The sequence below is a fragment of the Microtus ochrogaster genome, chromosome 19, assembly GCF_000317375.1.
Source record: "Microtus ochrogaster isolate Prairie Vole_2 chromosome 19, MicOch1.0, whole genome shotgun sequence".
NCBI classification, from domain to species: domain Eukaryota; kingdom Metazoa; phylum Chordata; class Mammalia; order Rodentia; family Cricetidae; genus Microtus; species Microtus ochrogaster.
Window position 1 is genome coordinate 42869527 of NC_022021.1, and position 27976 is coordinate 42897502.

Consider the following 27976-nt stretch of genomic DNA (forward strand, 5'->3'; position numbering starts at 1 on the left):
TGTGACTTCTGCATGTATTCTGCCAGTCATTCTGATCACATGGTAATCATATGAGCACGGTGAGAAAGACAACCCATTTGAGTCTGTGCTTCCACAATTTGAGAAGGTGAGGATTGCAACAGCTGACCTGCCACTCTCAGAACGTGATCTGTTCCTGATGACATCAGGGGGATTTGGGAGGTGTGTGTGTGCCTCCGTGTGTATTTTGGTTCATGTTTGTCTGGATGGATTACTAAGTAGTGTGTTCCTTTCTCTTCCTGCCTTCTCTTTGCTAAGCTCTACTCCAGGCACCTCCACTGGTTCAGACCCGCTCTTGCTGGTCCTGTTGTCTCAGTCACATCCCCTTTGGAAATTCTGACCATCTTGCTCTAAGCCCCTAGAAACCAATGCTTCCTAAGCAGAGAGTCTTGGATGCTTTCAGAAAGACTCCAGTAGTTGTCTGCTATGGCCTGGATGTTTATATTCCCCCAAACTTCTCGTGTAAAAACCCTGACATCCAAAGTAACAGCATTAGGAAAACGATGGGGTCAGGAGGGCTCCACTCTTGTGAATGGAGTCACGTTCTTAATAAAGAAGCTCCTGAGAGCTAGCTTCATTCCAGCACGTGAGATATCATGAGATATCTCTGCAGAAGAGAAAGACCCTTCGCCCAACCTGGACTCTATCAGGGCCCTGCTCTCAGATTTCTGGGTCTCCAGAACAGTGAGCAAAAAGCTGCCCTGCTCTAAATTCGGTTATGACACCAGTCAGGGTGACTGAGGCTGCTGTGCTGGCAGAGAAAGGCAAACACCCAGAGCCCTACCCACTCCCACCCAGCCCCACAGGGTGCCTATTGGAGCAGATTGGTTTTGTTTTGTTTTGTTTTTAAGAAAAGTTCCTGGTCCATAGATCCAAGTAACATTTCATAAATATGGGGGTCCAGAAAATTTCAGAAAACACTGGATGTGGTGGGAGGAGCATGGGTTTTTACTGTCATTTCAGAAACACCCGTTAAATTCACCTGTCTACTTGCTGTCAAGCAAAAGCTCCCCGATTCATTGCCTTCCGAAGCCTCTAGAGCCGACATGCATTCCTAAGCACTGGTGCTTCAAAGGCCCTTACAAGGAAATGATTCCAACTTAGGATGCTCAGTCTGTTTTGTTAAGGGAAAATGTTAAAAACATCCAATACAATTGCTATTATATGAGTCCATGAAAGGAAGGTCATAACTGTCAACAAAGACTGGTTAAGGCTAAGGAGAGGGGGCAGTCAGCAAAAGGCTTGCCATAAAAGCATGAGTTCAGATTCCCATCACCCAGGTAAAAACCCAAGTGTGGAAAGCACACCTGTAATCCTAGTGCTGGGAAGTGAGATAGGAGGGTCCCTGGAGATCACTAACCATCCAGTCTTGAGGAAATGGTGTGCTCACACTCACTTGAGTTTCAGTGAGCTCAGAAAGAAGGTAAAAAGGGTCAGGGAAATGGCTCAGTAGTTATGAACACTTACTCTTTTTTCTTTTTTTACACTTTTTATGGTTTTTCAAGACAGGGTTTCTCAATAGCTATGGAGTAAATCCTGGAACTAGACCAGGTTGGCCTCAAACTCACAGAGATCCACCTGCCTCTACCTCCCAAGTGCTAGGATTAAGAACATGAACCACCACCGCCTAGCAAGAACACTTACTCTTCCTGAGGAGGGCCTAGGTTCAATTCCTAGTAGCCACATGACCGCTCACAACCATCTGTAACTCCGGTTCCAAAGGATCCGATACCCTCTTCTCTCTTTAATGGGCTTCTGTACACATGCGCTACAGAAAAGAATAAGAAAGTACTCAAGTCCACTTCTGACCTTCACATGTCTGCGTGGGCGGGCACTTGCGTGTGCACACACACACAAGAATGACCAGGGCCAAGCATGGTGGCTCACTTCTGCAATCTCAGCATGCAGAAGGGTAAGGCAGTGAGTTTACTAAAAACTCAGGGCTAGCCTGGGCTAGTCAGTGGGTTCCAGGTCAGCCTTGATGGTGAGATCCTATCTCAAAAACAGGAAAACTGAATATGTTTATCTTATCAATGGACACTGTTATTCTTTATTAAAAGAACAGGGACTCCGCTCCCCTATGTAACAACTCAGTGATTTTGAGCAAGCTCCTTAACCTCTCTGTGTGCTCTTGTGGGCACATCTGCAGAATAAAGAGTCAACAAAACTCGAGTGGTTTTTAAGGATTAAATGGGGATTAGCGATAAATCTTTGCTTCAACTAACCTGTAATTTATTATAGAACTGTTGTTACTTTGGTTACTAGAACTATAATCTGCAACTGTAACTATTCCTGGGCAAGCTGTATGTGCCCCAGATTTTGTGAGTCCCCTTAACCCCAAGACTGAGTCAAAATCTCCACATTTTCCTTCAAAGAGAGACATGGGAAGAAAGGGAGCTAGGAGGCCCCTCGGGTCTCAGGGGATGTGAATGTATATAAGATCTTTGGAAAGGAATAAAGTAGGCTGTTAGATGGGAACTAGACTGTGACAGTTCCGTGTCTAGCACATGCAGGTTAAAGTCTGGAAACCTGAACCATCACACCGGTCAGCCTGTTTATTGATTGAAGAGCCGGCTTTCATCAAAGCAGACGGTTCTTTTTGCTGTTCCACCTCCATTAGTAAGGGCAACCCTAGAGAAAAATCTCTTCAAGTGCTGACCCTGACCTGAAGGAGACATGCTTCCCGTGGCGGGGAAGGGGGAAGAGACATTGCAGTTGACAGCTTTCGGTAGACCCTGCACAGAGCTGTTGAGGACATCATAGTGTCCTGGTGGCAGGGTCCAGGTTGAGCCTCTTATCGCTGTGTTAGGTCCTTTGATGAACACCTTGGATCACCAGGAAATATGGATGCGGCCCCGGGGCTGATGACAGGACTGTATTTTAACAAGTTTCCCCTGGGCAATGGTAAGAAAACACACAAAGATGTGAGAAGCTTTACCTTGATCCAACTCTGTAAATAAAAGACTAGTACACCAGGGGTAATGAGCCTTAAAACACTCCACACAGCTGGGCAGTGGGGGTGTGTGCCTTTAATCCCAGCATGTGGGAGGCAGAGGCAGGAGGATGGATCTCTGTGAGTTCGAGGCCAGCCTGGTCTACAAAGAGAGTTCCAGGACAACCAAAAAGAAACCCTGTCTTGAAAAACCATTAGAAATAAACAAACAAGCCGGGCAATGGTGGTGCACGCCTTTAATCTCAGCACTCGGGAGGCAGAGGTAGGCAGATCTCTGTGAGTTCGAGACCAGCCTGGTCTACAGAGCTAGTTCCAGGACAGGCTCCAAAGCCACAGAGAAACCCTGTCTCAAAAAAAACAAAAAACAAAAACAAAAACAAAACACCATGATGTCTTGAATTCCTAGCACCCATCTTCATCTTCATGTGATCACACTTATTGCTCATCTGTGTATCAAGGATAACAGCTGCCCACAGACAGCAGGGCTCTTCCCTAGAGTCTTACAGCTGCCCTATGATGTTGCTTGCAAAAGAACCCACTGAGCCACCAAGACTTCTGGCTTTTTGCTGTTTATGCTTTTATAGGAGAGCTCAGAGACCTTAGATGGGTTGCCTGGATCACTCAGGTTCAGGTTCAGAACTCCCTTGGGATGTCCCAAAGCCCATGTCGTGACCTGCCACATCTGAGAAGAGGATCCCCTATGGGCCATTCAAATTCCTGGTCACCCAGGTTACCAGATTAACAGGTCACCCAGGAACAGTTCAGCACAAGAGCTGTTTCTCGCTCCAGGGCTTTAATGTCTACCCACAGCTCCTCCAGCCACAACAACCCATTTCAGTCCAGAAATTCTACAACAGGTCTACTTTTCACAAACTTCGGTTCTCTGCACCTTAAATCCAGTTTACACACACCAACCGGAAGGCCAGCTCTGGAGTTGATTCATCACCTGGCTCACAGGCATTTAAGTCATTAGCTGGGATATTTTCTTCAGGGTGGGGACTAAGCCTATTCCAGGTCTCCTGGAGCTGAGCGGAGTTGCCGAGGCTGTGAAGTCCCAGAGGTTTCTAACAAGCAGGTGAGGACAGGCACTACCATGCAAGAGGCACAAGCAGCCAGAGACTGGGTGGAATGAACATGGAAGTATCCTTGGGGAGCAGGGGCTTTGGATGCCTGGCTCCCAGGGGTGAGACGTAGGAGCAGGGCCAGCTCCTCTGTAGTTGCGGAGCTCCCGGGGCAGGCTGTCACTGAAAACAGGATTGCATCAGAAAGAGAATGTAGGCAGCTGGCTCTACCTGGGCAGAAGGGACAGTGACATTTCTCAGATCACCTGATCAGTGTGCTAGGGTCATTACGGTCAGCACCTCACGGTTTCCCAGGGACATACCATGTCAGTGTATGCCTCAGAGGCTGCCCATGAAGAGACTGAGGCTGGGCTGGGGAAAACTGTCCAAGTCACAGAGCCAGTGCTGGCAGTCACTTCCCAGCCAAGAATGTCTGATCCCTGGCAAACTTCTCTGCTGTGAGACCCAGAGACCCACAGGGTGGGAGCCAACAGTGAGAGGCATCAGCCACTATATCTGAGATGTTTCTGTAAGCCTCTCCAAATGTTTATGGTTGGAATCTGAACTCCAACAGTGTGTGCCTGCATCTCTGTATGCATACCATTGCATACTCATAGTGTGCCTGTGGAGGATGTTGACATCAGTATTGTCTTCAAGGGATCTCCACTTTATACTTTGAGACAGGGTCTCTCACAGAACCTGAAAGCCACTGATTTGTCTGGATTGACTGGCCAGCAAGCCCCAGGGATCCTGACTCTGCCTTCCCAGGACTGGCATTTTTTATGACTGGCTTTTTTATGTGAGTTCTGGGGACTGAATTTGGGTCCTGGTGTTTTCCCATCAAGCACTTATGAACTGAGCAATTTCCTCAGCCTTCCAGAACCTTCTGAATACTGAGATGATATAACACAGTGCTCAACAAGTTTCTAATTTTGAGCTGAGTGTGGTGGTAACACCTTGTCATCTCAGCATTTGAGGGTAGGGAAAGGAAGGAGAAGCAGAAGGACCAGCAATTCAAGTCCAGCCTCATCTACATAAGTGAGTTTAAAGGCAGCCTGAGCTATACAAGATCCTGGTTTCCTGATTTTTGTTTCCTTTTTTTTTTTAAGTTTTTTAATTTTGGAGTTAAACATGGTGACACACACTTAGAATCCCAGTACTTAGGAAGATAAGACAGAAGGATTACAAGTTTGAGATCATCCTCAACTACATAGCAAGTCTACATAGAAAAAAGGGAAAAAGTGGAGGCAGCAAACTGGAGTAGATTCTACAGGGCTAGAAGTGGAGTTTGGTGGTCCCTCATGCTTCCTGAACTTGAGGTCCAGCACCAAAAACCAACTTTGACTTTAAGGAGCATTTCAGTTTGGGTGCTCAGAAATGCTCAACCGGTAAAATCCATGCAGTTTTCCCAAACCCAGGAAATACACAAATCAGGAACACTCTGATCCCAGGCATTTTGGATTAGGGATGCTCAACATACGTGTTTGTGAAGGTGGTGGTATGCACAAACGGGAAGTGGACATCTTAGGACATCAAACTTAAAGCCCCAGTTCCCTCCCCACCGCTTTCCTCTGGACCGTAGCACAGTGAAGTGGACCGTGGCTCCCCAAATGGGACAATCCAGTCCTCTGCATCCAGCAGTGAGTGCAACCATGATTTTATTTAACTGCAGGGTATCTCTGTGTAGTATTGGTTGTACCAAAGCTTGATATATAGACCACACTGGCTGCAAACTCACAGAGGGCCTCCAGTCTCTGCTGCCCAAGAGCCCGGGGATTAAAGGAGTGAGCTACCACACCCAGCAGTGACCAGTACAAGGAAAAAGAAAGGCTTGCAAACAATGAAGCTAGGCTCTAGAGATAAGAGTATCCAGGAAGCTGGATTTAGGCTGCTTCAAAAGTGTCCTTCCCAGAGAACGGGAGGGTTTAACAGGGAGGATTTAACAGACGTCTAGCCAAAGGCCTGTGAAGACAAGCAGAGACTGGTCTCTGCAGCCAACCCTGAGGAGACCTCTGGCCACAGCAAGTTGAAAGAGGCAGGCTACAGTTTTCACGGAAGCCCTCAGAGAGCTTGTGAGTGAGTATGTGGCCATTGCTTTATACTTCAGATCTCCCAAACTGTGAGAGAATAAAATCCAGCTGGTTTAAGTCACTGAATTTTCAGTTATTCGTTACAGGTCCTGAAAAAATAAATTTAAACTGAAATAAAGTCATTCGTGTTTTAAATGTGACCTTAGAAAAATCTTTATCTGCTGGGCGGTGGTGGCTGCCTTTAATCCCAGCACTCGGGAGGCAGAGGCAGGTGGATCTTTATGAGTTCGAGGCCAGTCTGGTCTACAGAGAAAGTTCCAGTACTGACTCCATAGCTACTGAGAAACTCTGTGTCAAAAAGAAAGAAAGAAAGAAAGAAAGAAAGAAAGAAAGAAAGAAAGAAAGAAAGAAAGAAAGAAAGGAAGGAAGAAAGAAAGAAAGAAAAAGAAACCAAAAACTTTATCTATACTAATTGTAATGATCTGTTCTGTCTCTTTAAGAGACAAGCCATGCCCACTCCCACCCCTGTCCACTGAGGCAGGCAGATCTTCCTTCCTGCTTGCAGCCTGCCTCTCTTCTTTTTCTGGCTCCCTCTGGATAGGCAGCTTCTGTCTCCCCACCCCTCTCTCTCTGCCTCTCTGTTCTTCTCCCCTGCTCCCTTCCCCCTCCATAACCCACTAAATACAGGTTAAACCTCACTCTGCATTGCATGGCTACCCATGTCTCTGTCTCTCGCCCGCCAGCCGCAGTGTGTCTCCCTGCCTGAGAGACCAGCAGCACTGGTTTTGTAGCATGCCCATCCATCTGTCTCTCCTCGTGGCCTGCTGTGGCCACTCGGGGAACTGCGCTGTCCCTGCCTGGGACTGGCTGCTCTCGGACCCACTGCCTGCCGCCACTCAGGGACCTGCAGCAGTTCTGCAGCTGCATCCACTGGGGATCCTGCAGCATTTTTTTTTTATTTAATCCATTTTGCTAATAGCCTGTACAATTTATTCTACCCACTCAGCTTTGATTTGCAAACCCCAGATTTGAGCATCTATGTTCAGAATTTTGAGTAATTTTAAGAACACACAGCCTGAATATGGTATCTATGAAGCAGGGGCGTGTCTTAGCTACTTTGTTCTCAAGGAAGAAAACACCTCCCACGCGGAATAGTTTTTGAGGACTCCATAACGCGCTGTGGGGATTAGGGTTATTTATGTAACCCGAGAGTATTCTAAGCAGTGTTTTTAAAAACTGTGCACTAAGCATGAAAGAGAAAGGGGGAGAAAGAGCTGAACACAAAGAGCTTAGGTTTCACCCCCATTCCGCACTGCAGCCTGCAATCTGTGAGAGGGGCCTCAAATTCTAGCCTGCAGTTTCGGGTGTAAATACTTTTATTTTGAGCCATTTCCCTGTCTCACGCTAATGGGAAGGTTTTCAAGCAATCGTGAGCTGAAATGGAATCTAAGTGGTAAAGAAGCCCCAGCTAAGCCGGGCGGTGGTGGCGCACGCCTTTAATCCCAGCACTCGGGAGGCAGAGGCAGGTGGATCTCTGTGAGTTCAAGACCAGCCTGGTCTACAAGAGCTAGTTCCAGGACAGGCTCCAAAGCCACAGAGAAACCCTGTCTCGAAAAACCAAAAAAAAAAAAAGAAGCCCCAGCTAAGCACAGAGCGTTACGCTCTGCTCTCCTCGGCTCCATTCCGAGTCACTCTCAGAATGTTTGCAGTGATTGGCCATCCCCCGAGTGAGGAAATCCTGCCAGTTTTCACATTAGTTGGGGTAAAGGGCCCTGGACTCACCAACTGAGACTAGGAAGGGCACTGTGAGCCCAGGGGTCTAGGTCAAACAGCAGGGAGCCTCGGGGGGCCCCCACCCCGGACAACCAAGTGTGAGTCCTGGCCATGTCATTCCACAGGTGACACAAGCAAGGAGCACGGTCGGGGGTAAAGCGCTTTGCTTAGTGTTTGCAAGCCCGGGAGTCCATCCCCAGCACTGCAAAAGAAAATTTTGAAATTGTTTCTAAGGGATCAGTGCTAACAGCACTTGCTACCCTTGAGGAGAATCCAGGTTTGATTCCCAACTCCCACAGTAACTCTAGCTTCAAGGTTTCAACCACCTATAACGGATGCGCTCTTCTGCCCTCCACAGACAGCTTCATGCATGTAGTATGCTCACAGACAAGTAGGCACGCGCATATAAGCATAAATACAAAGTTTTAAGAATGTTTTAAATTCTGTGTTTAGCTCCTGGCATGGAGCTACATATCTATAATGCCGGCACTTGGGAAGCTGAGGCAGGAGGATTGTTAGCTATTGAAAGGCTATTGAACATACAGTATTCCATTCTGTTCGTTCACATTTCCCTTAGGCAGTCATCAGCTGATCGATGGCGGGTCCCTTCTGTATCCCTGCTGCTGTGCACAGAGCTGCGGAGAACACAGGAGTTTTCACGTCTCTCCATCACACTGACTTTACACGCCCTGTACACTGCCCAGTGCTGGCGCTGGAAGCTCATGTGACTTTAATTTTTGAGGAACCCCCACACTGACTTCCATCCAGGCAAGTTACTCAGCCTCTTTGAGTCTCAGCTTCCTTATTTCTGAGAGGAGAACAACAGCCTTGCTGGCTACGGAAATCCGCATCAACATCAGCTCTCAATCCTTCCTTCTCTGGCTTGTTAGTGTTCTTAATCATTCTCTCCATTTGCAGTCAGAGCAAGCAACCCTAAGCAGGGTGTCGTAGTATACAAACCCAGCCCCAGTGTTGGGGAGGTTGATGAAGGGGGACTGGGAGTTTGAGACATGCCAGGGCTACAAGTTAAACTGTCTCAAGAGAAAGAGGAATTCTCTCTCTCATTTTTCTCCTACCTTCTCGAGCTCCTCAGAGCAGCTGTCCTTTGATTCTTGTTCCTTAAACCTCATCACTCTCTTATGACTTTCTTTATCGCCTTCCTGCTGAGGACCCCAAAATCAAAGCCCAGTCCTCTTTCACTCTCAGATCCTGAAATGTAGCTTTTCTTTTTTGGGGGGGACAGGAGGGTAATGGGGTGGAGCTAGAGTGAGGATCAAAAGTAGAGGTTCATCCATAGGGGGTGAGCACTCTACAATGAAGCTATGGCTTTATTGTAGCCAGCTCTTTATGTATTTAATTTGTTTGTTTTTAAGATATTGCTTTGCTATTTAGCCTTGGCTCACCTTGAATTCTCTTGGTAGTCCAGGCTGATTTCAAACTCGAGTTTCCCCACCTTGACTGAGATTAGAGCCATGAATTCCCATTCTTGCCCGAAATGTTGTCTACTATTTGTTTTAGAAAAAAGCATAGTCAACCTTACCTTAAAGATTATTATGTTGATTTGGGAGTTATATAAGCTGCGAGGTACAAAATTTTGAGAGAGAAAGTTAAGTAAACCCTGGGAAAGCAACAGAAACTGGACTAGAACTCCAGTGACTCGTTTACCCCTTTCTTGTTTTTGTTTTTTTATTTTTTGTTTGTTTGGGTTTTTTTTTTTTTGCCACATGATCTGGCAAACACACCTTAAAGTACTTAGCAGAGTCCTTGCCAGACACAGAAGTGAAGCAGCATTCTGTCTTTACCTCCTGGCTGGGGCTGTCAGCAGTCAGTTCTCTAGGCAGGTAGGTGACCAGCTGCTGTCAGCAAGTTCACGGGTACCTGCTGCGTGCAAACAGCTCTGACTGACTACTGGGGCTGATCAGTTGAGTGTCAAGTTCAAACCCAATGCCCAACTGTGGCCCCAATGCCAGGAAAGACCTGGAAAGTTACTACACCAAGGACCAGAGTAACTGGAACCAATCCAGAGCTAGTGGCAGTCCCATCGTCTCAGAGGGCAGAACACTCATGGAGACAAATTGGCAGAGCCCTTAGACAGAAGGAGACCAAGTTACTGACTCAGGGAAACCAGACCCTCTCTGGAGGGGCTGAGTCTTCAGAGCCATGACTGGAACATTCTTGGGTGGGGCATTTCACTGAAAAGCAAACAGCTTGGCACTTCATCTCTCTCCAAAACAAGTCTCCCTTCTTGCGGCCCAGCCATGGCAGCCACCTTGGGTCTGACCACACCTGAAGACTCTTCTGAGGCACTACGCTTTACAGTAGCCATGTGACCTCACTCATGTTTTCCCCAACTCCCAGCCTGCCCTAACCCTTGCCTCATCCTCATCCGGGGTCTTCATGCTGCCCCTTCCTCAGTCTACTGAGGAGTTGCCTTCCTGAGGCAGCTCCGTCTACCTCAGGCCTTGTCTAGTGGTGACCCCAGTCTGTACTCTGCAGGGATATAAGGTCAACCCCCGAGGAGCCAGGGGAACTAGCAGGACAGAGGATCAGAGTCTAAAAATCTTATTTCTATCATTTGCCATTACATGGACAAGCAGGGCTATCCACTGAAAAACTATGGGTACTCACTCTCCTGTGTTTCTGTATCCTGGCAGCAAGATAGTAGGACCTCACGCCTTTAATCCCAACACTCGGGAAGCAGAGGCAAACAGATCTATGTGAGTTTGAGACCAGCCTGGTTTACAGTACGAGTTCCAGCACAGGCTCCAAAGCTACAGAGAAACCCTGTAAAACACAAACAACAACAACAACAGCAAAAAAGATTGTAGGATTGCTGGACCACTCCCTCCTCTCGTAAGCAAATACCAGATGAAGAGACTGATACCAATTCAACGCCTGAGGGAAAGGGTGCAACCAAAGTCTTCTGGAACCAGAGAGTTGGCCTTCCCAGTCCTGTTTCTTTTTTTTTTTGGTTTTTGTTTTGTTTTGTTTTTGTTTTTCGAGACAGGGTTTCTTTGTGGCTTTGGAGCCTGTCCTGGAACTGGCTCTGTAGACCAGGCTGGTCTCGAACTCACAGAGATCCGCCTGCCTCTGCCTCCCGAGTGCTGGGATTAAAGGCGTGCGCCACCATCGCCCGGCCCCAGTCCTGCTTCTAGACAGCAGGCACCCAGGTGTAGAGAACCAGACAGTGTCTATGATGTTTACTTCCCTGGGCAAATGTACTCGTCTTCTACAGAACAAATGATCCTAGACTACCGGTATCCTGATACCACGACTTAATCCCATGGCGAGCGCAGCTTAAGACCAACCAACCACAGATAAGGAGAGAACTAACTAAGCACACACGTATACACACAAAACTTTGAACATTAATAGGGAAACAGAATGCAAAGCATCCCACTGATGTTTGTGTATTTATTAGATGTTATAATAGGATCTTGAAATATTTGGTTAAATACATTGAAATTAATTCCACTATCATTTCAGTGAAGTGATTTTTGTAATAATCTCATCATGTATTCTGAATATATCTATTTGCTAATTCCTAGAACCAGAGAATATCAATTTATATGATCAAAGGGTTAATGTTTCTTTCTTATGGTACAGTGCACGTATATAATTCTCCAAAGCCAAAGAGGAGGGTGCCATGCATAACTCACCTGCTGAGTAGTGCATGCCACTGTCCTTCTCACGAGTACCCAGGAGTCACAGTGGACAGCGTGGCCCCACCTGCTGACTCATCCCCAAACTGAGCTACACAGAGGCCTCTTTGTTCAAATACAGACCTTGTAGCAAAAGAGACGCAGTGGGCACCATGAGATGGGCATTCTCACTGTCTACCATAATCTGGACCAGAAATGTAGAAGACAGCAGGATGGAGTAGGAAGAAAAAAGGAAGAGTGGGGGGTGGGGGATAAGACGGTGATTGGAGATGCGGAGTCCTAGCAAAATTTTGTTACCTGGTTCCAGTCCCTTCCCTTCTGAAGACCACTGTGCTTTTCACGTGGGTTCCACAGGACGTGCCTGTATCTCTATAGTCGATCTCTCTTTTTATGTTAACCACTTTTCTATAAGTCTGTTTCCTATTTCTATAATGAAACGCTTGAGACTAAGTTGATTTCTGCTCAGAGTTCTGGTCCAAGATTGAGGACCTCTGTCTAGTTGAGGTCTTACTGTGGCAGAGTCCCAAGATGATCACTGGGCACATCATTGCAAGGAACAGGGAGACCACAAGAATGCAGTGGGGGCCCAAACTGATGGCCTTGTCTAATCATAATGATTTCTCAAAAGTGTCATCCAGAAACACCAAAGTTGGAGCCGGGATGTGGTGATGCATGCCTTTAATTCCAGCTCTCGGGAAGAGACGGGAAGATCTCTCTGAGTTCTAAGCCAGCCTGGTCTACAGAGTGAGTTCCAGGACAGCCAGAGCTACACAGAGAAACCCTGTCTTGAAACACCCCTGCCAAAAACAAAAACAAACCCACAAAGTCGGTCTTGTCTTTTCTTTTTTTTTTATTTTCACAACTGGGATTTAATACTAACATAAGCATCAGGAGAGACAACCCGTATTCAAATCATAACTATTTAAACTGATTTCTCTTATATATGGTACCAAAAGAACCAACAAAGATACCTTCATGTAGTTTAGGACAGATGAGCACAGTTGCTATAGAGAATACATTTTAGGAGTAGGGCATGGTGGTGGCGCATGCCTTTAAACTCAGCACTTGGGAAGCAGAGGCAGGTGGATATCTGTGAGTTCAAGACCAGCCTGGTCTGCAGAGTGAGTTTCAGGACAGCTAGAGCTACTTAGTGAGCTACAAAATAAACAAACAAACCAGCAAATAAATGGAAAAACAAGCAAAAAAAAAAAGAAAGAAAGAAAGGAAGAAAGAAAGAAAACTACATTGCAGATTGGGTATGCGGCAATTTTAACACCTGGAAGGTAGAAGCAGAATCAGATGTTCAAGAAAAGTCACCTCTGGCTACACAGTAAGTTCAAGGTCAGCCTGGGCTACAGGAGACCCTGTATTAAAAAAAAAAAAAAAAAAAAGAACAAACAAAAACCAAAGACCCAAAATGTTCTACTCTCCTTTCTGCTGTGATAAAACAGCGACCAAAAGCAACTTAGGGAGAGGAAAGGATTTATTTACTTATACTTCCAGGTCACAGTTCATCACAGAGGGAAATCAGAGCTGTTACTGAAGCAGGAATAAAACAGAAATCGCAAAAGAGTGAGTGCTGCTTGCCGGCTTGGTGAAAGGTTCAGCATAACGAGCTTTCTTCTGTAGCCCAGGAAACATCTTCCCTTAGCTGTGGACTGGGCCCTCCTACGGGAATGAAGACAGTCAAGACAATTGCTCACCGGCTATTCCCACAGACTAACTGGAGAAAGATCATTGTAAAACCAAGGCTCCTTTTTTTTTCCCCAGGTGATTCTATGTCCGGTTGACCATTCACGATAACAACAATAAAAATCAAACCCCAAACCAAACTGAAGAATCCATCACCAATGACGTAGCACTGGGAGACGGTGGTTGTGCAATCCCTGTTGAAAGCTGTCCCAGAGATGGTGGTTGCTCAATCCCTGTCAAAGCTCTCCCAGCCTTGTTCCAGCTGGTGGACTCGATGCCTGCAGCTTTGGCACAGTCTGACTTCTGTGTCTTCACCCAAGACTGCTGTACAGAGCAGTCTGAATCAAACAAAAACAAAGCAAAACAGCCTTTGTAAAGTAATTCCAAACCAGCAGTCATGTATGGATGGGGTTTTGCCTTTAAGCTCTATGATCCTCAGTTTCCTTATCTGTGCAATGGAGATGATGAATGATCCCCAACCATGGGGACTTGCAAAGATTGCATGTCATTATGCACTGTACTTTTCCCAAGGAAACAAATCCATGAGTTATATCAATGATATCAATAAAACAGGCAGTGAATAGTTTCGTCCTCGCAACTCTCCCGAGCCTCAGTGATCCTTGGCTTTGTTACCCGTATGTGCTCTTGATGCCTTTGTTGAGCTCTGGACCCGAGCCCAGGCTCTGCTTGCTCTCTCTCTCACCCACGCCGTTTACACCCACCCTGTGCGGCTGCAGGGCTTTGGTGCTGCAGCAGGCTGTTCCCTGCAGGTCCCTCTCCACAGAGCTGGCCCTCCAGCTCTGTTGTGGGCTTCACAAAGGGCTTAGTTCAGTGGCTCTCAACCCTCCAGACGCTGCCACCCTTCAATACAGTTCCCCATGCTGTGGTGACCCCCCCAGCCATAAAATTATTTTGTTGCTACTTCATACCTGTAATTTTGCTACCGTTATGAATCATAATGTACATATCTGTGTTCTCTGATGGTCTAAGGCAAACCTGTAAAAGGGGTGTCCAACCCTGGGGGTTACAACCTGCAGGTTGAGAACCACTGGTTAGCCTTCTCTGCGACCTCTACCCCTCTCAGCTGAGGCTAGTGCCAGCCCCTCTGGCCTCTTCTAGCATCTCACTACATCTTCTGTTGATTTCACTGTTTTAAAGTTGGGTGTAGAGGCAGGTGATTGCAATCCCAGTAGTACTTGGGAGGCAAAAGCAGGAGGAACTTGATTTTGGGGCCAGCTGGGGTTAGTTATAAGCTTGCCCTCTCAAAAAACGAGAACAAAGCCAGGCGTGGCAGTTCACACCCAAACCATGGTTGACTGAGGAAGAAGGAACTGCCACAAACTCGAGCACAGCCTGGGCTACATAGCAAGTTTCAGGCTACCCTGGGCTACATAGCAAGTTTCAGGCTACCCTGGACTACACAGTGAAATTTTCTCTCACAAAAGAACAAGACACTGTATTTATTTTACTTTTATTATAGTATATCTTTTTGTTTTGTTTTTTGAGACAGGGTTTCTCTGTAGCTTTGGAGCCTGCCCTAGAACTAGTTCTTGTAGATGAGGCTGGCCTCGAACTCATAGAGATCCGCCTGCCTCTGCCTCCTGAGTGCTGGGATGAAAGCCGTGTGCCACCACCGCCCAGCACAATTGCTGTATTTTTAAGTCATGAGTCTCAGGGTTGGGGGACCACCTCACTGCGTGCCAGTTAAAACTTAGGCGTGTTTGGTTCCTCTTTGTATTAGTGCTGCATCCTACACACAAACAGTCTCATTTTCACCAGATTATATTGAGGATTGATATCGTGATGCTGTGCTCTATGGCTTTGATAAGTGCACGCATTAGTCTGACAGCTTCCTTAGAAGTTTTGGGAAATTCTGCATAAATTATCACATCATCAGCAAATAACGAATTAGGTGTTTATTTTACAGCGGGATCTCACTGTGCAACCTCCTACCTCAGTCTCCTGAGTGCCTGCGTGATAGGTATTTGCCTACCTCAAGAATAAGTTTTTTGTTTTTTTTTTTATTTTCCCTAAATGAGTACCTTTTAATTCTTTCACATGCCAATTGCATTGACGAGTACTATCACTGAGTTTTGGTCTGAGGAGAGGTAAGAACAAGTGGCTGGCTGCTCGGCTCCTCTGACCTTTCAGCTTTCACCCCTATATCTGACACTGTGTTTTTATTATTAAAAACAATTAGAGATCGTGTTACATGTCACAGACAGTGATGCCTCTCTGTCCCATTCTGTCCATAAAGAATTGGCAGAGCTGGAGCCAGAAGGAATTACATAAGCCCTTCCGTTTTATTTCTCCAGATGAGCAGAGCAGCAACCTATTAGCTAATGTATCTTACCTCCCGTCGAAGACCAGCCTCCATGGAATTCATACGTTCCAGGGTAAGGGTGTGAGGATTAGAATTATTAAGCAAAAGGAACAGAAATATGAGAGAAATAAGAGACAGACACCTAGAACAGCATCGGGAAGTTTAGTGAATACTGAATCTACTGCGGTTGGTCTTCACATGCTTAATACTTCACTCCCAAAGGGGGGTGGGGGATGGGGTGCAACAGACTTCATTAACATGATATAAGGAGCAGACTTGAATTCTCTGACCAGGGGGAGCAGGTCCACCTCTATACCCTAAATACTAATTAACCACACCTTAGGTCAGAATCCCTTGTTTGTAGCCAGCCACACCTGTTGTCAACAACGTTGCAAGAGCAAAAATAAGTTCAAACTCTCCGACCTTTAGTCAGGATGGAACAGGCCCACATCTGTGGCCTCCACAACCTCCAAAATTCTCAAAGCCGTTGCCGTTGGTGGTGACATCTTGGAGCTAGAACAAGTAGAATCTACCCCAAACTGACTTCTGCCTTCAGACCACTTTTGAAGGGCAGGAGTGAATTAATAGTCACCAGCATACAAAGTCAACAGATTGAATAACGAATCTAGCAAGAGTCGCCCCAAAAGTTTTGCTGGTTAGCAAGCCCGGAGAAATACAAATACAAAAAGCCACGCAAGGCAGAGAACTGAGCTTTGATTGAAGTTGCCTGAAATCATTTCCTCCGGGGGAGGAAAAGAACACAGAATAAACAAGAGAAAACTTGTATGACTTCGCCTTGTACCCGTACTTCTTTTTCTTTCGGTTCTGATTTTTCCGTGTTTAAGACGGGAGGGTTTCCAAAGCCTCCCTGGGACAATATGGTTCACATAGAGAAAGCCCACCCTCCATCCATTCCACCCTGGTCTCTTTCTTTCCCCCACGTACGTTTAAACGATCTTGGGCTTATTCTGCCAGCAACAATTTGCAAATAAAAGCAGGCTCACGTGCACATAAACACTTCCCCAGCCCTAGCTCTCTCTCTCTTCTAAGCAGCCAAATAACCTGCCATTTTATGCTTCTGCACCTTGCTTTTTCACTTAACAAATTATTCTGCAGATCACTGCATATCTGTAGGGAGAAATTGTCCCCGTTCCCTTTAAAATAGCACAGCAGTTTGAAGCATCTCTGCGATCCCTTACATATATTAAAGAAGTGGGAACTGTAACTCATCAGGCTTCATTTGACTACCTCTGACTTATCCACTGCAAATTTCAATTTGGGATCATTTACCCCTTACCCCCTCCCTCCATTACCAGGCACACACAGGGAGCACAATACCTACTTTTGATCACCCCCTCAGGTTAACTAGCAGGCTTTGGGCTAGAACAACACAAGGGTAGCGCCTGCGAAACTTCCAGTTGGGAAGGAGCAAACATTCTCCCTTTTGTTTCTGGGCACTAGGACCTGGACAGTCACCTTCATCAGCGATGCTTACCTGAACACAGTGTACAGAAATCACCCCTGCTCCCACTTGATTTTTTTTTTGGTTTTTTTTTTTTTGCTTTTTTTTTTTATTAAAGATTTCCGTCTCTTCCCCACCCCCGCCCCCCATTTCCCTCCCCCTCCCCCAATCAAGTCCCCCTCCCTCCTCAGCCCGAAGAGCAATCAGGGTTCCCTGCCCTGTGGGAAGTCCAAGGAAACCCCACCTCCATCCAGGTCTAGTAAGTTGAGCATCAAAACTGCCTAGGCTCTTACAAAGCCAGTACGTGCAGTAGGATCAGAAACCCATTGCCAGTGTCCACTTGAAATCAGCTATGGAGCGACTTGGCACCAGGCCCAGCTGCAGAGCTCTGACACTTGAATGTATATCTGGTCTACTCTGTTTTAGGGGGCACATGACTCATTTAAATATCAGGCATCACTCTCCAGACGAAGGCTTCCATCAGAGCAAACTGTTAATTTCGTTATGCTAATCACAGGATGCGATATAAAGACCATGATCAATGTAGGAAACTCCGTAAGCCAAGCAAGCACAAGTCTTCATGGCATCTGCTGCCTACCCAGCGTCGTCACTATCATCCCAATCTGATGCCACTGGACCCCTCAAGTCAAGGACATCTCGGTCACATAACCCCCGAACTGGATCATCTTAAGCGTGATGATTTAGTCTGTCATGTGTGGCAAATGTGTTGAGGGACAATTTGAACTTACACATTTAAGATTAATTCAGAAAAGAAAGGTAAGTCAGACATGGATATGACTTTTTTTTTGTAGCAAATTTTTATAAAAATTGGTACTAGAGATAGACACAATGGTACTCACAGCTCTTGGGAAAGAAGGGATCATGAGGATGAGCCCACCAAAAGCAAGTAGTAAGACTATGGATTAAAAAAAAAGAAAAGGTGGGGGCTTAATTATACCCTTATGCAACAAAGTGATATGACTAGCCATTTGTGAAACTATTTTCTCAAACAATAACTTTTTCCTCACTCAGAAAGCAATACTGCCTTACTTTTCAATGTTCTTTTTAAATATTTATTTATTTATTATGTATACAATATTCTGGCCAGAGGAGGGCACCAGACCCCATTACAGATGGTTGTGAGCCACCATGTGGTTGCCAGGAATTGAACTCAGGACCTTTGGAAGAGCAGGCAATGCTCTTAACCACTGAGCCATCTCTCCAGCCCCACTCTTCAATGTTTTACAAAAGCCTTTGTATTTGTTATTTTCTGTTGTTGTTGGAAAACACAGTGATCTAATAAGTTGGAGAAGGAAGAGCTTATTTGGGCTTACAGCTCCAGAGGGTTAGAGTCCATCATGGTGGGAAGGCACAGCAGCAGGCAGTCATAGTGGCGGAGCAAGAGGGGAGAACCTGGTTGTCAAAGACAACCATGAGACAAAGAACTAACAGGAAGTGGATGGAGGCTACAGACACTCAAATCCCACCCCCAGTGATATATCTTCTCCAGCAAAACTCTGCCTCCCAACACTAACAACCTCACCAAACAGAACTACCAACTCAGGACCAAGCATTCTAATATCAATGGCACGGGGGACGTTCTTCACTCAAACCTTGTATCTTGTAAAACAGTCTCTCTTTATAGATTTATACATGCCTATTTTGTTAAACACAGAGACATGTAAAAGGTAAATAATTCTTGCTCGTATTTATGCCAGGCAGATGCAGCCACTGTGGATAACTGAGCATATTTCCAGTGTAGTGTCTGTACACCTTGTAAGAGATGTGGACTAAAAGTGATCAAGTCTAAAGTTGTACCTTTCTGAAGATATTATCTTTTAAATCTAACTGATATAATGCTGGGATATTTCAGTTTCTGTGTAAGTTAGAAAACTTCCTACTTATCACCATTGTAGTGGAATATTATTTGAACTAGGTAAAAATGTGTTACATTTATCTATGCTGCAAAATATTTTTTTAACTGTGTAAAAGTGTGTTACATTTGTTTATGCTGCGTTTGTTTAATGGTGTAAAAATGTGTTACACTTGTTTGTGCTGTATTTGTTTAATTATGTAAAAGATGTATTGTATTTGTTTTGCCTTGTCTGCCTAAGGCACCTGGTTGGTCTAATAAAGAGCTAAACAGCCAATAGCTAGGCAGAGAAAGGATAGGCGGGGGTGGCAGGCAGAGAGAACAAATAGGAGGAGAAATCTAGGAAAGGGAGGAGTAAGAGGCCAGAATGAGGGACGAAGAGAGGGATGTGTCCAGGATAAGAAGCTAGGCAGCTGCCAGACAGCCAGCTTGAAAAGTAGTGAAAGTAAGATACACAGAAGGAAAGAAAAGCAAAAAACCTTAAAGCAAAAAGTAGTTAAAGAGAAACAGGTTAATTTAAGTTAAAAGAGCTAGGCAGAAATGAACCTAAGTTAAGCTGAGCATTCAAAACCAATAATAGGGCTGGGGAGATGGCTCAGAGGTTAAGAGCACTGACAGTTCTTCCAGAGGTTCTGAGTTCAATTCCCACCAACCACATGGTGGCTCACAGCCATCTGCAATAAGATCTGGCCCCTCTTCTGGGTCATATCTTCTGCATGGATACATGTTAGCAGAACACTGTATCTTTAATTAATAAATAAATCTTAAAATAAAAAACAACCTAAATAATAAGTCTCTGTGTCATGAGTTGGGAGCCCGTTGGTGCCCCAAAAGAGAAAGTTTGATACATACCATCACTTACATTTTCTGGTTATTATTGACATGACAGCTATATTTACAAGATGGGAGGAGCAAGGCTTCCTTTTAAATCTATTATCTGAGTATGATTCTATTTTTTAAAAATATTCATTTTCTTTCTTAATTATGGAGGGTTGTGCACATGAGTGTAGTTGCCTGCAGAGTCCAGAAGAGGGCGCTGAAGCCCAGGAAGCCGAAGTTGCAGGCAGTGGCAAGCCATCAGACTTGGTTGCTGAGGACCAAACAGTAAGCATTCTTTACACACACACACACACACACACACACACATCTTATTGTTTCTAATTGAAAATTCCTCCCATTTCCCTTTCCACCCCACCCCACTCCACCCCTCCCCATGTTCTCAATATACTCAGGAGATCTTGTCTTTTTTCTCTTTCCTAGGTGGATCCGTATATTTCTCTCTTAGGGTCTTCTTTGTTGTCTAAGGTTCTCTGAGGTTATGGACTATAGGCTGGTTATTCTTTGTTTTATGTCTAAAAGCCACTGATGACTGAGTATAAATTATATTTGTCTTTCTGGGTCTGGGTTACCTCACTCAGTATGTTTTTTTTTTTTCCGAGTCCCATCCATTTGCCTGCAAATTTCATGATGTCATTGTTTTTTTTTTACAGCTGAGTACATGTACCACATTTTCCTTATCCATTCTTCAGTTGAGGGGCATCTAGGTTGTTTCCAAATTCTGGCTATTACAAATAATGCTGCTATGAACATGGTTGAGAAAATGTTCCTGTGGTATGACTGAACATCCTTTGACTATATGTCTAAGAGCGGTATTGCTGGTTCTTGAGGTAGATTGATTCCTAATTTTCTGAGAAATGGTCATACTGATTTCCATACTGACTGTTCAAGTTTGCACTCCCACCAGCAGTGCAGCAGTGTTCCCCTTATTCCACATCCTCTCCAGCATGAGCTGTCATCAGCGTTTTGATCTTGGCCATTCTGACAGATGTAAGATGGTATCTCAGAGTTGTTTTGATTTGCATTTTCTTATGGATAAGGACGTTGAGCTTTTCCTTAAGTGTCTTTCAGCATTCTTAACTATTGGGCCCTGATTGTGATTCTTTAGCATAAGAAGCAGATTAAATGTCTCGTTCCCTTTTCAAGCTGTCCTGGCGATACTGGAATTCATATTCACTTAAAGTCCAAGAAAGTGTTCTTTGCCTTAATCAAAGATGACTCTAACTCACTCATTAAAAACACTCGAGGACAATGCCCTTTGACTGATTTCTCTCCCCATCCCCTTCAGACCATCAGTGTGTATTCACTGCAGCAGCTGAGATGTGGCAGCCCTGGTCCAGGGACCAGTGAGAGCAAACTGGCCTTCAGGAGCATCGATCGAGGACCTCATCAATTCACATCCCAGATAAAGGTCAGCACAATTAGATCACTTTAATTGAAATGAGCTTTTGCAATGCTAGACTAACAGAATGGGCAAACCACCAGACCATATTTGCTTTAGAACAGAAGTCTTGCTCAGTGAATTCCTTTAAACGACCCGTTCCCTTTTTGTACGGTTAACTTAATAACCGACTACACAGAAACATGCCATTCAGAAATTGCTCCTGAGGAGAGCCCTTCCTGTTTTGCTGGGAAATCTCTTTAAAGGTAGCTGTTTGACATATCAAATACAATGAACAATTACCAAAGTTTTGTTTTAATTTTGGGTTACATGGAGCTGAGGATAAATTGGTTTCCTACCTTTTGCGGGCCTCATTCAGAGTGTATAGAACTGAAGGGGACATAAGGCATCAATATGGAAATATTTAATACCTTTCAATATAGTTGGAAATATCTGCACCAGAAAGTTAATGTCTCAAGCTATTATTTATTTACTTCCTTGTGTATTTAATTAATTTTCTGAGGCAAGACTTCCCTATATAGTCCTTGCAGGCTTGGAACTCATTATGCTACCGAGACTGGCCTGGTACTTACAGCAATCCCTCTGCCTCTGCTTCAGCTTCAAGTGCAGTATTAACATGAGCCTTACAGAGAGATAATGTGAGGGAATAGCTCACAAAGTAACTCAGAACCCAAGACCCCTTGTTCAGAAATTAATTTCAAGAGAGCAAGACCAGGGTCTGAAGAAAGAAATGGCTCAGCAGTTAAGAGCACTGGCTGCTCTTTCCAGAGGACCCTGGTTCTGTTCCTGCCACCCACATGGCAGCTCACAAACTTCTGTTATCCAGGTGAGCCAACGCCCTCTTCTGGCATCTGCAGGCACAGAACATCCATATGGGCATAGGCATACATGCAGCAAGAACATCCATGCATAAAAAAATAATAAAATGTGCGTGTGTGTGTATATACACACACACACACATATATATATATATGGACAAATTTAAAGAAGGCAAGAGCAGAGTGTCAAAGCAAGCACAGGCCCTGCTGTGAGCTGGGCTTTTTTGTGACTGTACATGTCACATGCGCATGAGGCCAGCTCCGCCCTGCTGCAAATCCTTTTTGTTTTGCTGCCTTGAACTCTTTTTTTCATGCGCTGTGTTGGGATTCCGGCTGATGTTGGCTTTGTCAAGTTGTTCAGTTTTAGGAAAGAGTCTCAGCATAGCAACTAATTTATCAGAGAATCCCTAGGGGCATATTATAATACAGCCAAACAGATTTTCTTTTCTTTCTTTCTTGTTCTCCCCCACCCCCCGCCTAATTCAAAGGCAAATTTACCGGTTGGCTTTAAATGAATAAATAGTTGCACATTGCTAGCAAAAGCTGGAGGCCAATATGGAGCACCCCAGAACCCTAGCCCAAGAGCCTTCTAGACAGCCAGGCAGTCCCTGCCACTCGGTGCATTTTCCTCACGGGGCCACAGATCTCCGTCGTCCCTGGAAACCCCTAGGGAGATGCTCTTTCTGGGAAACCTTCCTTCTGTCCCTCTGAGGCAGCGACATCCCCATCTGAAACAGCTCCCTGCACCTTCCTGCCAGTTTTGAGACCGCCCGGAGACAGGGGCCTTCCCAGCCGGGTTATCCCAGGAGCTCTGCGCCCGGTTCCCAACTCTGGAGAGCGCGCTCACGCCGCCTTCCCGGGTCCTCCAGGGACAGCGTGGGGCCGTCAGTGCCGGGTCACCCAGCCCGTGCAGCCCGGAGTCCGTGCCCTGCTCCACACTTGGCGCTCCCGGCCGTGGCAGCGCCGGGGTCCCACGCGGGCAGGAACACGAGCGTGCTGTGCGAGCGCAGCGCCCCTCGTGGCCGGGCCGCACGCAGCGGAGCTGGGAGGCGGTGCCGGGCCGGCCCCCTCCCGGGTCGCCAGCGGTGTCGCGCCTCCGCCCGCCCCTGATTTCCTCCGCTCGGCGGCGGCGGCGGCGGCGGCGGAGGCGCCTCGTGCGCGCGGTTATTAATTTATTTCCGGGCCCAGAGCGCTTATAATGGAGCCGCTGTCAGCAGAAGCTCCTGCTGCCGCCGCCGCCGCCTTCCCTGTCCCTCCTCTCTTGCTCCCCAGCAGATCTTTGTTGTGTGGGAGGGCAGCGGGGATGGACTTGAGCTTGCGGCTCTCCTGCTAGAGCTGCCGCGCTTGGAGAGGGCGCCTTCGCCGCCAGCAGCCGCCGCCCCAGGCCCCGCCGGCCGCGGCCTCCGTCCCCGCGCCGCGCTCCGTGCGCCTCCCAGCACAGTGCCCTCGCGGCGGCAGATGAGTGTGGGGTCAGCCCACGGCGGGGACTATGGTGAAATTCCCGGCGCTCACGCACTACTGGCCCCTGATCCGGTTCCTGGTGCCCCTCGGCATCACCAACATAGCCATCGACTTCGGGGAGCAGGTAAGCCCGGCCGCGCCCGGTGCGTCCCGCTCGCCCGGCCTCGGCCTTGAACGCCTGACGCTGGGGGATGCGGGAGGAGGGGAGTCACCTGCTCCGAAAGCTCCTTTACCCTGGAACATTTGACATGGCTTTGCAGCTTCCCGAGGGTGACTTTTTGCAGCACCCCGCTCCCTACCTCCGCAAATATTGGAGACTTTCTCCAGCTTTCTCTGGAAAATGGCAAGCGACGGGGTGATGGGGACCATCACCTATAGAAGGGGGTTTCGTGCTCGGGATGAGTATTATGTAATTTGTGATTATGTAAACCTCGGGCCCAGAACTCCATGTAGTTTCTAGTACCATTATGAGTGCTGGCTTTTTACTTGCACTCCGTTGGTGGTGTTGGTGATGGTGGGAGAATTTGCCTTACAATGTCTCCAAGTTGATTTCCCACGTACTTCCAATTTTTTACGTCTTCGCTCATAGCCTAGAATAAGGTTTAGGGCTGTCCTGAAGGTGCCTTGCTTAGCGGACCACGGACTTTAAGATTTCTGTTTCCTTCCTTCCTTTCTTTTTTCTCCCTACCTTTTCGGAGCAGTAAAGAACAGGACCACATTTCTGGTGTTCTCGTCCTTGCTCCTTTTTCATATTATCTCTGTGTGGCGTCATTGCCAATCTGGTGCTGCAGACTCTCCAGCGGCCGGGAGGCACGGGTACCCCACACGTTGTCTGTGGGAACTGTTTTTTTGCAGGGCTTCCAGGCGGATGAAGTTACATCCTAAAGCCCGGGAGAGCATTTGGGGATGGGAGCTGCATCTTTTTAGAAGTCTAAGATAGACCTACTTTTGCAAATGGGCTCCTTCCCCCCACCCCTCCACCTTGCTTCAAAGCAGAGGGATAAGCGCTCTTTTGTTCGTGACGAGGATCCCTGTGTTTGGGGATGGAGGCGGGAGAGAGGAATTGTAGACAGTTACTGGGTAGGCAGGTGTTTGTAGTCCACCTCTCTGTGGGGAGTGGTGATTCCCGTGCGAAGGTGAATAGGTGATACAGACGCACACGGAAAACCAAGGATCTGCTTCTTATGCCTTGGAGTAGGAAACGCACGACGATCAAAACATGTCATCAAGACCAGGGAAAGCGTTTTAAATGTTTCATGGGTAGGTTTTGTTTATAATTATAAACATCAGTGAGCGATTTCCTCAGAGACTGTGGCCAAACTTTCAGGGCAGAAATTTAGACTCCACTGAAGAGTTTTGGGCACCGCACATCGCCGATCACATAGAGGACTCACTCAAGGGTCTCTGAGCTTGTGTGTTGTAGGGTGCCCAGTAGGAGACCTGTAAATCTCTTCTTAGCTTCCAGATTCTCTACATGAACAATATAGGCTTATTTGTCATTTTATAGCGTGTGGGGGAGGCAACACAGTGCCTAATTATAAAAACTGTTCTCAGCTGGGCCTGGAGACTAAGCTGGGCCTCCCAGGACTAATGGGGCAGAGGCAGGTGGATCTCTGACAAGGCCAATCTGGGCTACCAAAAAAAGGTCCAAATCAGCCAGGGCTGCAAAGTATGACTCTGTATCCAAAACAAAAATCAAAAACCCACAAACCAATTTATTATCACAGAAAAAAAATTCACAGTCTTGAGAAATAGAGATGTGTGGCGTTCTCCACTGAGCAAGAAATTTATGTAGAACAAAATCACTGTTTTAAAAATAATATACATAAGCCAGGTGGTAGTGGCATACTCCTTTAATCCCAGCACTTGGGAGGCAGAAACAGGTGGATCTCTGTGGGTTCCAGGCCAGCCTGGTCTACAGAGAGAGTTCCAGGACAGGCTCCAAAGCTACACAGAGAAACCCTGTCTTGAACAAAACAAAACAACAATAATTTATATGTGTATATATATATAATATATACATGAGCATTATAGCAAAGAATGAAGATATATTTATTTTTACAGAAACTGTTATATATATAAAATTGTCCTTTTAGTCTCATGGTTGCTGCTTGATAGTCCGAAACATTAATCACTTTCACCCATTGATGATCAAGCACGTGCTTAAACTATCATGTTATACTGATGCATGTTACATTTGAAGGATGGAGGCGAGGTCTAGGTGTGGTAAGTCTCATCCCCGAGAAATACACAGATAGTAAATGGTAGACCTAAATTTCAGGTCCACACCTACCTCGGCCCTTATTGGTTCTGATGGTCACCTCCTCCACGCCCGGCCACACAGTGATAATTTCTCAGGTTTCTTGGAAATTTAGAAATAAGTTCTAGCTTTCCAGATCTCGTCCTAGGCCCAGATTTAATCTTAGCTGCCATATTTCGAACCTTTAAAATTCTGTTTATTCATTCATTTATTGGTTTAGTGAGAAAAACACAGAGGCACAGACAGATGCACATAGAGAGCTAGAGAGACAGAGAAAGTGCTTCACAAAGTACCCTGCCAAAATCAGAGAGCAACTTGTGGAAGGCTGGGCTCTCACCTTCATCATGTGGGTTCCAGCGACTGAACTCAGGTCGTCAGGCCAGGCAGCAAGCGCCTGTAGCAGCTGGGCCACCTGGCCAGCTCCCATATTTTGAACTTGAAAGTCCCAATAGATAGAGGTAAATTGTGAACAAGTGCTCCCAGGAGAGGGAAACTGCAGTTCAGACACTCACGTTAGAAGAAATGATCCCTCAGGTAATACGGTGGAAACAATATTTAATTCTGGTAAAGTTGGCTAAGTCTTTGGCCGAGGAGAAAGAATTAAGAAACAGCCAGTACCTCATAATAAAGTGATTGAAATCAGCCGTTACCACAGAACAATGTTGATTGCTAAGGAATGAAGCAAAATGCTAGGGTATTTTTAATTTTAGAGGTTTATTTATTAGTAAGGGTGTGTGTGTGTGCGTGTGTGTATACACACATACATGTGAATGTATACCATGGCACACATGTGGGGGTCAAAGGACAGCTTTTGTGGAACCATTCCCCCCCACCTCTGGGTGGGTTCCTGCTGCCAGACCTGTGAGGCAGGAGCTTCGCCCACTGAGTTGTATTGCTCATCCTAGGGTGTATTTTAAACAGCATTCCTCTTTTATGCTACCTGGGTGTCTATTTGATCATCAGGTACAGAGTCCCTGATTTTCTTGAAGCCAGGTTCACCATATGTCTTAGTCAGGGTTTCTACTGCTGGGATGAAACACCATGACCAAATGCAAGTTGGGGAGGAAAGGGTTTATTTGGCATCCACGCCCACATCATGGTCTATCATTGAAGGATGTCTGAGCAAGAACTCAAAATGGACAGGAACCTGGAGACAGGAGCTGATGCAGAGGCCATATGGAGGGGTGCTGCGCACTGGCTTGCTCATCGTGGCTTGCTCAGGCTGCTCTCTTATAGAACCCAGGACCCCCAGCACAGGGTGGCTTCCTCACAATGGGCTGGCACCTCCCGCCTCAATCACTAATTAAGAAAATACCCAACGGTCTGACCTACAGTTAGATCTGGTGGAGGTATTTTCTCAGTTGAGGTTCCCTTCTGTCAGATGACTATAGCTGGTGTCAAGGTTACATAAAAATCTGCTGGCACATCGAGTTATATAGAATAAATAGCTATCTCAATGGGTGATTGATCGTACTTAAAATGTTAAGGGTGACTTGAATAAAGAATGTTGCAGTGGTTCCTAAGATGAAATTTGTTCTGCCCAGCATCAGATTGTCCTCATTCTGACACTAGGTAAGATACCCTCCCCCCACCAAAGACAGGAGTTTGCTACACAGCCCAGGCTAGACTTGAACTCTTGATTCTCATGCCTCAGCCTCCTAAACTCCGAAACTAGAGAGAGGGATGTGCTCTGAGGCCAAGCAGATATTTCAGAGGGCTCTAAAGGAGTCACTGAGTTTGGCAGAATTCCATGTGGTCGTCTCACAGTGTGAGTCACCTGACATGGGTGTTAGGAACCATCCTCTGGAAGAGCAGTGCACATGCTACACTGCCGATCCGTGTCCTCCGCCCCAGCCTAGCCTTCCTGAAGAAAGTCCTTTCTCATATAGAAAGCCGAGAATTGGACGTCCGAGTTAGAGGGGAGAATGAAAGAGCCAGGACAAAGTTAATGTTCTCTCTTCTAAAATATATCTTTCTTTGCAAAACAAAGTTTTCCATAAACCAAGAGGTATAGGGATAGAAAGGGTGAATATCCGTGTGGGGTAGAAGTCTCACTTAGAAAAGACCCTTCATTCAGGGTCACTGAGCCACGCAGGGGTCTCCTAGGAGGATTTCCTGATGTCATAATCAGAGTGTCTGTACCTGTGGGCACACCATCAAAGTGTTGGAAAACCCAAGTGTCCATCCCAAGCGAAGATTCTAAATGCTAGTAGGACAGACGTTCTACCCCTTCAATCTGTTCAGATTGGTGGGATACATTTTAACATGGTTCTTTTTCTAATTATAAAAGTGATATGTGAGCCGGGCGGTGGTGGCGCACGCCTTTAATCCCAGCACTCGGGAGGCAGAGG

The 27976-nt window shown here is 46.2% G+C and overlaps 1 protein-coding gene across 1 annotated transcript in view; it reads left to right on the top strand.

The window, feature by feature from the left end:
* The first annotated feature begins 22987 nt into the window (after positions 1–22987).
* The window catches only part of Ankh (ANKH inorganic pyrophosphate transport regulator), a 133856-nt gene continuing 128867 nt past the window's right edge, over positions 22988–27976 (top strand). The window contains exon 1 of the mRNA XM_005356660.2: positions 22988–23489. Coding sequence (XP_005356717.1) covers positions 23394–23489 — 96 coding nt within the window. The 5' untranslated portion in view covers positions 22988–23393. The remainder of the gene's footprint in view (positions 23490–27976) is intronic.